At 47.6% G+C, this 13,906-nt stretch overlaps 1 protein-coding gene across 2 annotated transcripts in view; it reads right to left on the minus strand.

Annotated features, from left to right (window-relative positions):
* SH3PXD2B (SH3 and PX domains 2B) overlaps positions 1–13,906 on the minus strand; it is a 120,846-nt gene that overhangs the window by 70,253 nt on the left and 36,687 nt on the right. For both annotated transcript variants that reach the window (XM_016954204.4, XM_016954206.4), the window contains exon 3: positions 2,382–2,457. In XM_016954204.4, the coding sequence (XP_016809693.1) occupies positions 2,382–2,457 (76 nt within the window). The remainder of the gene's footprint in view (positions 1–2,381; positions 2,458–13,906) is intronic.

The following is a 13,906-nucleotide window of genomic DNA, read 5'->3' on the forward strand; positions in this document are numbered from 1 at the left end:
GTGCCAGGAACTGGACCTTGTGAAGCAGGGGTCACTGTCCCGTTTTTAACAGATGTGGAAACTGAGGCTCAGAGGGGGATGTCGCTTGCTTGAGGTCACAGGCTAGTTTGTTTGACTCTGAAGCACACGCTTTGGAGCGCTGACATTTGGCTGCTGCAGCTGGCCAGCGGGGTTTTCTCCAGCAGGAAAGAAAATTCCAGCATGGTTGTACACTTTGCCAGTGGAGAAACTACAAATGTTAGCTTTTTTAGGTAAAGGATTCTCCCAGTGGAGGAGGCCTGGCAAACACATGCGCCCTGTCTCTAAACCCATTCAGTGACAGTAATACCTGAAGAACCCACTATGTTCCGGACTAGGGGGTTGGGAGACTGGCACTTGTGTGACCCAGGGAGTCCCCCCAGTCTCTAGACCTGTTCCCTTTGCTGAAAAAAGATTTTTTTTTTTTTTTTTTTTGAGATAGAGTTTCGCTCTTTCACCCAGGCTGAAGTGGTGCAATCTCGGCTCACTGCAACCTCCACTCCCCGGGTTCAAGCCTCAGCCTCCCAAGTGGCTGGGATTATAGGTGCCCGCCACCACGCCCAGCTAATTTTTATATTTTTAGTAGAGAAGGGGTTTTGCCATGTTGGCCAGCCTGGTCTCAAACTCCTTGGCTTCCCAAAGTGCTAGGATTACAGGTGTGAGCCACCATGCCTGGCCTTGAAAAAGGATCTAAAGGGCCTGTCCAGCTCTAAAGATCTGTGACTTAGGGTGATTGTCAGATTGCTGATTTTCAGTACATAAAAATCATCATAGTAAGTGCTTGATAGCTGTTAGTGACCTGCCAGGCATTTACAGAATCATCATAACAACTTCATCATTTTAGTACCATTATTATCTCCAATTTGCAAATGAAGTCATCTACCCAAGGTGACAGAGTTGGTGAGGGGGGCATGCTGGGATTGGAACCCAGGTTGTCTGACTCCAGGCACGAATTTTGGAGCCAGCCATACCTGTGTCTGAATTCCAGTTCTGCCATCTGTGCAAGCACCCATAGGTTCCCTGAGCCTCAATTTTCCTCATCTGTGAAATGGGTGCAGTAATGCCTATGCCGCAGGGCTGCTCTGAGGAGCGAATGAGGTAATGAAAGTAAAGCACTGAGTGACTGGCCCACAGTAGGGAGCTATTATTATACTTGAAGCAGTAACACTGGTTTGGGTAACCCCTCTCTTTGAGCTGAAGTCGTGATAGTATTCTTTGGTAAGAATTTGCGGGGATGGAGACTGACTGCCTTGGGAACAGAGACTAGGCATAATTGCATTAAACGCTGCACAGCAGCTGGTGTGCTGCCTGGTAGCCATGTGAGGTAGGTTCATAAACTTTCTAAAATATGCCCCAAGGATGTGCCGCCCTAATCCCCAAAGCTTGTATATGTGACGAGCTATTATATGCCTTCCGTTGACTTTAGAAGAGGGAGATTATCCTGGATTAGTCAGGTAATAATTGTATGAGTCCTTAAAAGCAGACAGCTTTCCCTGACCGGTGGCAGAAGGCAAAGTCAGAGGGATCTGAAGCCCTAGTCAGGTTTGCTGCCCCACTGTTGGCTGGGAGAGGGAGAGGGCTCCTGTGATGAGGGATGTGGGAAGCTTTTAGAGGATGAGAGGGTGGCAGCCAGCAAGGAAACAGATCTTGGTCCTATAGCTGTGACGAACTGAACTCTGCCAACAATCTATGTGGAGGCTGGAAGTAGACTTTTCTGTAGGTCCTCCAGATAAGAGCTTGGCTCAGCTGACATCTTGACTTCAGCCTCATGAGACCTTGAGCAGAACCCAGTTGGGCCAAAAACCCTGCCTGGATTTTTGGCCCACAGATCTGTGAGGTAACACATGGGTGTTTTAAGCTATTAAATTGGTGGTAATTTGTTATGCAAGAATAGAAAACGAATACCATAGTTATAGAAACAGAAAGCACTCACTAGAAAAACTTTCTGAGTTCGAATTATTCCCATTTTAGAGATGGGAGAAACTGAGGATCCCAGAGGTAAAGGATCTTCTCAAAGTCATTCATCAGCTAGTAAATGGTGTGGCATCTAATGCCAAAACCCAAGTACTCAGTCATTAACCCACTTATGCCTAGTGTTCCATTATTAGAATGCTAAGCCTGTGGGAATTATTTATATATTACTGCTCAAGGTCACTGCCAAGGTCTGATTTTTCACTCATGTAAAAGTACAAAAAATTGCAACCTCCGGCATAAATGGGTTAATTTCTACAAATGGCTGAGATTCTGGTCAGTGGGATGGTGTCCCCTGATAAAGGAAGACAAGCTGATAAACTGTCCCCAGGGCTTTGGGAACTATAACAGAGCCCCCAGTGTCCCAGTCTGAGAGCACCCATCTCACCTACCTGGCAGAAAGGGGATGATCCGCTGCTTGGGGTCCTTCTGTCCTCCTTCCATGGGAAATTTGTCCAACATCTGCATCTAAGTGGGGGGCGAATACCAAAAACAAAAACCTTTCATAATGCACTAAACATCATCTAGGACATTTTAAAGGAATTATGTGAAATATGTGATGTGATATACTAAAAGTTCACTGCGTTCAGCTTTCCAGAAACCCAAACTAATGGGAAAGGCAATTTCAGTTGGACCTAGAAACCCCATGAAAACAATGTTTATATCCACAGCCGCCAGATTTGTGAAGGTTCAGAGTTAGGAGAGACCATTCCTGGCTTTCCTGGGGTTCTCCATCCACAGGATCTGAAACGTGAACAACACTCTCAGGGCCACCAGGATTTCATGGACAGCAGGTCATCCTGCTCCTAAGTATTTCTGGGTTGAGGTAAGGAATAAATCATTAGCATCCAATCAATGTGGTTCGGTTCATGCTTATGAGGGCACTATATTCCCCTGACCCAGGAAGAATTCTCCAGGTCGGCTCAACAGATAGCTTTGGGCCTGGCTCTGTGCTAGAGGAACAGGAGACAGCGAGGAAAAGATTCATCATCTAGAGAGGGGACTGAGAAGAGAACTGATCATTAAAAGGTGGTGCAAAGAGAGGGAGGTGTAGGCTGCTGTGGGGGTAGAGGTACAAGAGGGCAGAGTCCCCAAAACAAAAACCTTTCATAGTACCATAAACGTATCTCTGAAAGCTTCAGGGACTTCATGTGAAATATCGGATTTGGCATACAAAATCACGAGGATCTGCTTCTTACTCCCCATGGGGTCTTAGGAAAGTGACAAAACCTTTTAGGACCTCATCTTTAAGTCTGCTATAAGGACATTGACTTGCAGCATTATTTTATGGATTAAAGCTGGGCTGCGGAAGTCATTAACACTGTTGTCAAATATTTCTGGTTCTTCTTCTGAGCACATGGTAGATTTGTACTTTCCCCAGTCCCTTGAAGTAGGATGTGGCCATTCCATGTGAGCTGGAGACATGTGTCACTTCAGGGTGGAAGATGATGACTGGTGGATGCTTTCCCACTTGCTATTTCCCTCTTCCATGGGGATTGGCCACTCTCCAGAGCCTGGCTTCTCTGCTGGCCGCGGTCATGGGATGAGGTCCAAAGACCCCAGTGACTTCTGCTGGACATGTGGCCTGAGTGAGCTATGCCAAGATGCTCTGGTTGTACAGTGAGGCTATTTGCGTAAGCAGCATCTTAACCTACCCTGTTTAGTACACGGGTCAAGGAATCAAAGCAGATGGGGAGGGAGAAAGTCCCAAGCCTTGTGGAGTAATGGCTGGAATGTGAAAAGCCTGCCCACAGGAACGTCACTCTGGCACTTAAGATCTGTCCCTCTCATGGAATAAAAGAAACTTTGAAAAGTCCAGGAGAAATACACCAGCTATTGTGTAGGCATTTGGGGAGGGAGGGGAGGACCTGAAGTGGGAGAGAACAGAGATACGTATATGAAACACCTACTATCTGCCAGACATGGGCTAGATTCTTTAGAAACATTCCCTCATTAAATCCTTGATCATTGCTTTAAGGTGGACATGACTGTCCAGGAAACTGAAGGCCTGTAGCCAACAAAGCAGAGGGGCCAGAGACTGAAGACCACTTGCTTCTTTATCATCAAATCACCTCGCCTCTGAAATGCTACAAAGACAATTAAAAAGGCCAGGGCTGCTTTCCCAGGCTGGAGCTCCCGGCCTCTTTGGTGCTGTTCTACATGATGCCCTGGGCAGGTGAGTCAGCCTCAGCTTGGCTGCGCATCCTGGAAGCTGCTGGGATGCACGGCCTTGCCCCAGAAGTCTTTAAACTTTTAAACTGTGGGTTTTTTTTTTTTCCTTCTCTCTTTTTTCCCTTGGTCGCTAGCTACAGGTTTATTAATCTTTATCGTTTCAAAGAACTTGCTTTTAGTTTCACTGATTTTCTTTATTCTTTTTCTGTTCTCAATTTCTTTTCTTTTTTGAGACAGGGTCTTGCTGTGTCACCCAGGCTGGAGTGCGGTGGCACAATCATGGCTCACTGCAGCCTCAATCTCCCTGGGCTCAGGTGATCCTCCCATCTCAGCCTCCAGAGCAGCTGGGACTACAGGCGTGTGCCACCATGCTCAGCTAATTTTTTTGTATTTTGTACAGATGGCTTTTGCCATGTTGCTCAGGCTGTCGATTTCTTATCTTAATTACTGCCTTTCTTTTGTGTGCTTTGGGTTATCATTTTTTTTTTTTTTTGAGATGGAGTTTCCCTCTTGTTGCCCAGGCTGGGGTGCAATGGCGTGGTCTTGGTTCACTGCAACCTCCACCTCCCAGGTTCAAGAAATTCTCCTGCCTCAGCCTCCCAAGTAGCTGGGATTACAGGCGCCTGCCTAACTTTATTTTTAGTAGAGACGGGGTTTTACCATGTTGGCCAGGCTGGTCTCGAACTCCTAACCTCAGATGATCTGTCTGCTTTGGCCTCTCAAAGTGCTGGGATTACAGACATGAGCCACCACGCCTGGCCTGGGTTTTCACTTTCTAGTTTATTTTAATTTTTTAAATTTCTAAAATTTAATTTTTAATTGACACATAATAATTGTATATATTCATGGGGTACATTAGTAATGTTGATTCACATAATATGTAGTGATCAGATCAGCATATTTACACATTCATCATCTCAAACATGTATCATTTATTTGTGTTAGAAATATTCAATGTTTTCTTCCCAGCTATCTGAAACTATATAATACGCTATTGTTAACTATAGTCATCTCACAGTACTATAAAACACTAGAACTGGCCAGGCACGGTGGCTCACACCTGTAACCCCAGCACTCTGAGAGGCCAAGGTGGGTGGATGGCCTGAGGTCAGGAGATCGAGACCAGCCTGACTAACAGTGAAACCCCCTCTCCACTAAAAATACAAAAAAATTAGCTGGGCATGGTGGCGGGCACCTGTAATCCCAGCTACTAGGGAGACTGAGGCAGGAGAATCGCTTGAACCTGGGAGGTGGAGGTTGCAGCGAGCCGAGACTGTACCATTGCACTACAGCCTGGACAACAAGAGCAAAACTCCGTCTCAAAACAAAAACAAAACCAAAAACACCCAAAACACTAGAACTTATTCCTCCTATTTAGCTGTAATTTTGTTTCCTTTTACAAATCTCTCCCTATCTCCCCACTTCCCCCTACCCTCCCCAGCCTCTAGTCCTCTGTGCTACTTTTCACTTTATGAGATCAACTTTTTTAGCTTCCACATGTAAGTGAGAACTTTATGTTCCTGGCTTATTTCACTTAACATAATGTCCTCCAGTGGCATCTATGTTGCTGCAAATGACAGGATTTCCTTATTTTTGATGGCTGAATAGTATTCAATTGTGTATGCATACCACATTTTCTTTTTCTTTTTCTTTTCTTTTCTTTTTTTTGAGACAGAATTTCGCTCTTGTTGCCCAGGCTGGAGTGCAATGACGCGATCTTGGCTCACTGCAGCCTCCGCCTCCTGGGTTCAAGCGATTCTCCTGCCTCAGCCTCCCCGGTAGCTGAGATTACAGGCATGGGTCACCACACCTGGATAATTTTTGTATTTTTAGTACAGACAGGGTTTCACCATGTTGGTCAGGCTAGTCTGGAACTCCTGACCTCAGGTGATCCACCTGCTCCGGCCTCCCAAAGTGCTGGGATTACAGGCATGAGCCACTGTGCCCGGCCCATACCACAATTTCTTTATCCATTCATCTGCTGATGGCTACTTAGGCTGATTCCACACCTTGGCTGCTGTGACTAGAGCTGCAATCAACATGGGATGTATTATCTCTTAGATATACTGATTTCCTTTCCTTTGGATAAATGCCTAGTGGTGGGATTGCTGAATCATATGGTAGTTCTCTTTGCAGTGTTTTGAGGAACCTCTACATTGTTTCCCATGGTGGCTATACTAGTTTACGTTCCCACCTACTGTGTATAAGAGTTCCCTTTTCTCTACATCCTTGCCAGTATTTTAAACATGTGGTTTTATTTGTGGTTTTGAGTCATTGTCCCCTGTTCTGTTGCCTGGTGAGGTGGAAATGCTTGGTCCACTGTCATTCAGAGACAGGTGAGGCCACAGTGGGGCCTTGCTGGAAAAGGCAGCCTTCCTTTTGTGAATCCAAGAGCTCTTCAATGCCAGCACATAGTAGATGCTCAATAAAAACGGGCTGAACTTGATGTCGATGAAGAGAGGTTGTGAGTGGCGAGGACAAGGGGCTATGCTCTGTACTTTCCAGTCAATTTTTCTGAGAACCTAAAACTTCTCTAAAAACTAAAGTTTATTGATTAAAAAAAAATTGGCTGAACCAATGAACGCAACTGAGCAAACGCTTTGGGAGGCAACTTCAGGACATGTTTGCCAAGTAACTCTGAGGAATAATATTCACATTACTAATACTAAATAATAATTAGTAATCACAACTAACACGTGTATAACAGTTCACAGTGAACATGTCCTCTCATATACGATTTCATGTGACCTTGACAGTAACTCTGTGAAATAAATGTTACATTCCCCTTGTCACAGATGAGGTAACTGAGAAGCAGAGAGGGCAGTGAACTTGCCTGAAGTCACACAGCTAAGTGGTGTGTCCAGCCAGTCCATGCACCTTTGTCTAAATTCCATTCTTTTTGCCTAAGACCACTCTTTGAGGCAGCTTCAGAGTGTCACGTGAACACAAAAGTCAGCCTGAGATGAGGTAAGTTTAATATTCTGTGCACATGTCAACAGCATGCTTTCTTTTCGAAAGCAGAGCCATTAATCAGTCTCAGCTGTGGAGTATGTTAGAGATTTATAGGTTTTTGCCTAACACTATCTACTTTTTCCCTTCTCAATTTTATTTGTTAAGACAATGAAACACCATTAAAGAGAACTTTTTTTTTTTTAACAATGCACTAGTAATCTGTCCACCCTAACATGACTATTTCCAATCTCCGGGTTCCTTTGGAGTCCCTGTATGAATGTACACGTCAGCCAATGAGTCCCTGCCACTGCTGTGTTTTTCAGTCCTCAGAGGGGTCTCTACTGCCTGGTCTTAAGAAGCTGCTCTCTTGCCCTTTGTCCTGACTTGATTTTACCCAGATCAGCATGGCCCAAGGAGCTGAAAGGCTTCCCTTTGTGTTATTTATTTGTTGGAGGTGGCAGATCTGGGTTTAAATACTGCATAGTCTAACCACAGACATGACTGCTGGGGACCCAACAGCCCCGGGGTTCAATCCTGATGCTTCCTCATGCCAGCTGTGTGTCCTTGGCCAGACACTTCATCCCCTGAGCCTGTTTGGCCGTCTGCAGGATGAGGGACGCAGCCTGCTCCGCGGCGGGGCTGGGTAAATGAGTGCTATGTGGAAACTCTGGGGAGCACAACAGATGCTCAGCAAGAAATCCCCGCTCCTTACACTCTGCCCATATTGAATACGTTATTTTGAAAGTTATTTGGGGATAACTTTTAGTAGTCTGTAAGGCTGTGTGGTTTTTTTTTTTAATCGTGTTAAATATACACAAGAGAAGATTTACCATTTCAACCACACTTGAGTGTACAGTTCAGTGGCATTCAGCACATTCACAGTGTTGTGCAAACATCACCACCATCCCTCTCTGGAACCTCTTCATCATCCAAAACTGAAACTGTGACTCCCCCCTCTCCCTCCCCCTGGGCCCTGGCAACCACTACTCTGCTTTCTGCCTCTATGAATCTGACTGTTGTAGCTACCTCCAATAAGTGGATGACACAGTATTTGCCCTTTTGGGACTGGCATATTTCACTTAGCATAAGGTCCTCAAGCTCCATCCATTTTATAGCATGTGGCAGAATTTCCTTCTTTTTTAAGGCTGAATAATATTTGATTGTGAGGCTGTGTTTTAAGGTTGGCAAAAAACCCCTCAGGACTGCCCGGGTGGCCCCGTGGCTGTAGCAGGGCTGTCTGCTGGCACTTTCTGCCATCATGGAGGTGTTCTACATCTTGCTGTCCAATCCAGTGGCCACTAGCCTCCTGGTAGCTATTGAGCACGTGAAATGCTGCTCCTGCAACTCAGGAGCTCAATTTAAAAATTTTCTTTAATTGACTTGAATTTACATTTAAATACCCTCATGTGACGAGCGGCTGCCATCCCGGACAGTGCAGGGCTGGACTATCACAATATCCTCCTATTTAAACCACATCCAATTTTATTTCGTTTTCTTCATCACTGTGTCCAATGTCAACGGCCATCTGTGAGTTTGCTAGTTGCAAAGACTAGGACTCAGGATAAGATGCTGGGGGATTAGAGCCCTGCAAGCTTTCCTCGCCGAGCTGGTCTTGGTGTGTCCCGGTTTACCGGCCACCAATTGCGTCTATGCAGAGAACTGTAACACTAGGCATCCAAAGGCCTTGAAGTAGGTTCTCCAAGGGACCAGGCCCAGGCTGTCTGCAGCAGCAGGAGCAGAGGCATGCTCCTCAAAGCCTAACCCATGTCATCCTTGGTAATGAGAAAACCCACTACCCGCGCTCCCCCCAGATAACAAAAGAAGTGGCGCTCAGGGCGAGGAGGACTGGAAACTGAAGAGGAAGATGAGTCATTTGGGGAGTAGGAAGGGAGAAGGAGTCACATCAAGTTGCCACATCACAGGCTTCCAAGAAGAAAGAGAGAACACTCCATCAGCAGTTTTCAAGACATCAGCTTGCGGTAGAGGGAATGCGAGACACGCTGTCCAAAGAACACGCCATGGAAGCTGGCCACCGCACGTGGTTTGTGTTAGCAGCAGCCATTGAGGCTGGACTTGGGAGGGGTTTACCCCCTCAATATCACAAAAGCCCCAAGTCCCAGCGGAGCCGGAGCAGGAAGTGGAGAAAGGCCTGGGGCCATCATGCGCAGCTGCAGGCTGGCAGAAAGCCACAAGGTCCTGGGGCAGGGCTTTCAGGGCCCTGAACACAACGGTGTCCCTGGGCCTAGTCTACCATCTGTGGTTTGTTGTCTTTGAGGATTCTGGCCCCTCCACGAGCTGGTCTAAATATCAATGTGTCTGGTGTCCTGATGGACGTGCCGCACGGAGGCTGCCACCACCTCCGGTCTGTCCGCTTCTCTCCATACTTACTGCTCCCCCTAAGTCCAGGCTTGTATTTTCTCAGTTCAACCCCCTTACTACTGTTTACCCTCTCTTCTGCCCCACTACCTCCTCACTGGTACACGGTAGGCACCTGTTAGATATTTGTGCAAAGAACAAATGAGTAAATGAATTAATGAATGAATGAAAAAACAAATGAGAAAAAGTGGTTAACTGGTTTGGTCAGCCACTCTCTGGGAAAGGAAAAATTACATACCAGGTGGCAGCAACACGGCCTGGACCTGAGTTTAGCTGCAACTGCCCAAGATAATCATGCCTCTTTCTATTTTAGAAATAAAGAATTGCTAACTGTGTGGAAAAAGGCAACTACGGTATTTTCCCAGTGACACACCTTCCATATGTTAATAGCTTTTAGTGGGAAGGGAAAACTATTCCATTTAAGTATGCACAACACGTTGGAGGCATACTCCAATTCCAGAAGATAATGTCTGGGAGAAAAAGTGTGTCTGAGGATGGAGTAAAGGCAGTATTTGGATAAATATGGTTGGTGGAGTCTTGGGCCAGATGTTGGCTGGGATCTTGCTGGGAAGGCTTCCCGGCCAGGCAATGCCTGCCGAGGGAGTGAAAACTCTTCAGTTCTGCCATCCCCTAGACCTGTCCTCAGAAAAGCTAGAAGAAAACCCTCCCTTCCCTTTGGCCTCTGCAGTGGAGCATGGGGGCTTATGGGCAGATAGTCTTAAAAAGTACACTTGGGGCTGTTAAACTCCCAAGAGGGCCGAGGTGGAAGGACCAGGATCTTAGAAGGAGACAGGTCAAGGCCGGGCGCAGTGGCTCACGCCTGTAATCCCAGCACTTTGGGAGGCTGAGGCAGGTGGACTGCTTGAGGCCAGGAGTTCAATACTGGCCTGACCAACATGGCAAAACCCCATCTCTACTAAAAATACAAAAATTAGCCAGGCAGGGTAGCGCGTGCCTGTAATCCCAGCTACTCCGGAGGCTGAGGTGGGGGAATCGTTTGAACCCGGGAAGCGGAGGTGGCCGTGAGCCGAGATCGCGCCACTGCCCAGAGCGAGACTCCATCTTAAAAAAAAAAAAAGAAGAAGGGGATAGGTCAGTCCTAGCTCAATGGAAACTGGAAACAAGTGGTTTTTGTTGCATGACTTGGGACAGTCTCTGGAGAGACAAAGGCATAGACGGAGATGCAGCCTCCACCTGTGATTTGATGCGTCCAAGAACTGCTCGAGCTGCAAGCCCCTGTGCCTAGCAGCAACCTTCCGGCACAGCGTGCGGAGCAGGAGAGGAGCCAGAAAAGCTTCTCTGGATCCCTGCAGCATGAACTTCCCCGTAGGGAGTGTTCCTTCTTACAGATGAGGCTGGCATTTCTCCCGAGGGCTCCTTCATGGGCAGAGTGACTCAGCTGGCTCTGTGCTCCCCTGCCAATGTTGGAATTCTGGAAGATGCCCAGCTAAGACTCCTGCTCCATTGCACCTCTGCACCTTTGCACATGGTGTCCTCTGCATGCAATGCCCTCCCCCTTCGGTGGAGGGGCCATTCCTTATTTATTGTCAAGACCCTGCTCAGATGTCACCTCCTCCAGGAAGTGAGCCCTGTCTGAGCTCCCTGGCTAGGAGGGAGGTCCCTCTGTGAACACCTGGGTTTCTCTCTACCTGAAATAACGTGCCTATTCCCACTACCCTGGAGGCTTATGGAAAGCAGAGATCCATCTGGGTCCCTTGTGGCAGCTCGAGGTCTAGGTTAGCAAATGTTTAACTGTGCCTTCTGTGAGGGAAGCCCTGGCTCCAGTGATGACCATGACCCTTGGCCTGGGGGACACAATGAACCAGTGGGAACTCAGAAGACAAAGGTTGCACAGTACAGTGTAGATGGGCTCACGTTTTGGTCAGAACTGCCCTCTGCGGGATAGACTCTGCCTGTATCTTAGAGGGAGGAGCCAAATGGGCCTTAAAAAGGGGCAGCCATAGGCAGGACTCTATGTGGGTAAATCTGTCTTTCAGCAGGCAGATTGAAAGGCAATCCCAGGGCCCAAGGAGGCAGGGAGGTTAGGAGTGCAAGTTTCAGATCCAGCCACACCTGGGCTTGAATCCCAGCCATGCTGCTTTCTGGGCATGTGACTCTGCCTTTCTGAGCTTCAGTTTCCCCATCTGTGAAATGGATACAATACTGACCTCATGCCTGTGAGGACAGAATGAGATGGCATATAAGATGGGCATCTGGCACATTCCAGTTAGTGACTGCCGATACTGTTACCATGTGGCTCAACCCAGCCACATTTCTGCTAGGCACTACCCTCAGCTCTCTGGGCACTCCAGTCATCCCCAGTGTTCTGCCTGGATGCCAATTTCCTTTGCCACACTGATGGACTCTCCAGGGTAATCCCAAGCCAGGGCAGAAAGGGAGAATCAGAGAGGCTGGGTGACCATCCCAAGGCCGCACAGCTGGTAAGACAGAGGGAAGGACCCGACACCAGGTATTCTTATTTCAAGCCCAGGGCTCTATCCCATCTCCTGCACCCTCAGGTGAATGAGACGCGTGGTCAGATGTCAAGTAAGAGCATCAGGCATCACTATCAGGCCCTTCTAAGGTAAGCAAGTCAGGAAACCAAGTTGGAAGGTGAATCTTCATAAAGGGGAACTTCCAGCCGGGCGCGGTGGCTCAGGCCTGTAATCCCAGCACTTTGGGAGGCCGAGGTGGGTGGGTGACTTGAGTCCAGGAGTTTGAGACCAGTCGGGGCAACAAAGCAAGACTCCGTCTCTACAAAAATTTAAAAAATTAGTCAGGCGTGGTGGCAAACACCTGTAGTCTCAGCTACTCGGGAGGCTAAGGTGGGAGGATCACTTGAACCTAGGAGTTTGGGGCTGCAAGTGAGCTGTGATGGCGCCACTGCACTCCAGCCTGAGTGACAAAGTGAGACCCTGTCTCTACTTTTTTTTTTTTTTTTGAGACGGAGTTTCGCTCTTGTTGCCTAAGCTGGAGTGCAATGCACGATCTAGGCTTACTGTAACCTCTGCCTCCCGGGTTCAAACGATTCTCCTGCCTCAGCCTCCTGAGTAGCTGGGATTACAGGTGCCCACAACCGCGCCCAGCTAATTTTTGTATTTTTAGTAGAGATGGGGTTTCACTATCTTGGCCAGGCTGGTATCGAACTCCTGACCTTGTGATCCGCCCACCTCGGCCTCCCAAAGTGCTGGGATTACAGGCGTGAGCCACTGCGCCCGGCCTCTACTTTTTTTTTTTTTTTTTTTTAAAAAGGACCTTTTCATAGAGACTGTGAGTCTCTCTCTCTCTCTTTTTTTTTTTTTTGAGACAGGGTCTTGCTCTGTTGCCTAGGCTAGAGTGCAGTGGCACAATCTCAGCTCACTGCAGCCTTGACCTGCTAAGCTCAAGGGATCCTCCCACCTCAGCCTCCCAAGTAGCCTGGGCTACAGGTGCGCACCGTCACACCTGGCTAATTTCTAAATTTTTTGTAGAGATGGGATCTTGTTTTGTTGGCCAGGCTGGTCTTGAATTTCTGGGCTTAAGTGATCTGTCTGCCTCAGCCTCCCAAAGTGGTGGGATTACAGGTGTGAGCCATCACACTCGGTGACTGTGAGTCTCTTTTCCCACAAGGAAGCCTGGGTCATGCTCCAACTCCTGAGTGGCCTCTCTGCAGACTGTTTCCTCTGCCTGAATGTCCTGCCCCTGTTGGAGGGGGCATATTGTTTTCTATCACCTACGGGCTATTTCCATGATGTCCTCCAGGGAATCTGCCACTGCTCTGTTAGTCTCCATGCACTGGCAGGACACTGATTCTACTTTCAGTCCCCAGGCTGGTCCTGAATAGCCTGGTCATGTGACCCAAGATGAGCCAATGAGACTTTTGCTTTAACTGTTGGGGTGTTCTCTTTCCCTGAAGTCACTGGGCTATCTGTGGGATGCAGCCTGGGGCTGTGGCTGCCACCAGCTGGACACCACCTGGCCTGGACACAAAGAAAGCTAAGAAGTGAAGAAAGCCAAGTCCTCATTGACGTTCGGTGCCTAGATCCAGCCACACCTGAAGCCAATTTCCTTAGACTTCTCATTTACACTCAGCTAATCAATGCTCTGTTTGAATAATCCATCTTGACTGGGCTTCTGTCATTTGTACCTAAAAGAGTTCTGATGAAAACAAGATCTCATGGCCAGCAAGTGGCAGAATTTGGATCAAAGCCCAGCCTTGTCTAATCCCAAAGCCCAGGATCTTCACCACTCTATTAACTGGCATAATCTCCTCCTCTAATCTTTATGCCAATTCCTAGCAGCACCCATGCCCATCAATAATCCTAATAGCTGACATTTGCTTGGTGCTCGACAGCCTAGAAACTGCTCTGGCACTCACCATCCCTTTTACACTGAGATATACTTCACATACCATAAAAGTCACCCTTTTAGAGTGTTC

This window comes from Pan troglodytes, chromosome 4 (genome assembly GCF_028858775.2).
Source record: "Pan troglodytes isolate AG18354 chromosome 4, NHGRI_mPanTro3-v2.0_pri, whole genome shotgun sequence".
NCBI classification, from domain to species: domain Eukaryota; kingdom Metazoa; phylum Chordata; class Mammalia; order Primates; family Hominidae; genus Pan; species Pan troglodytes.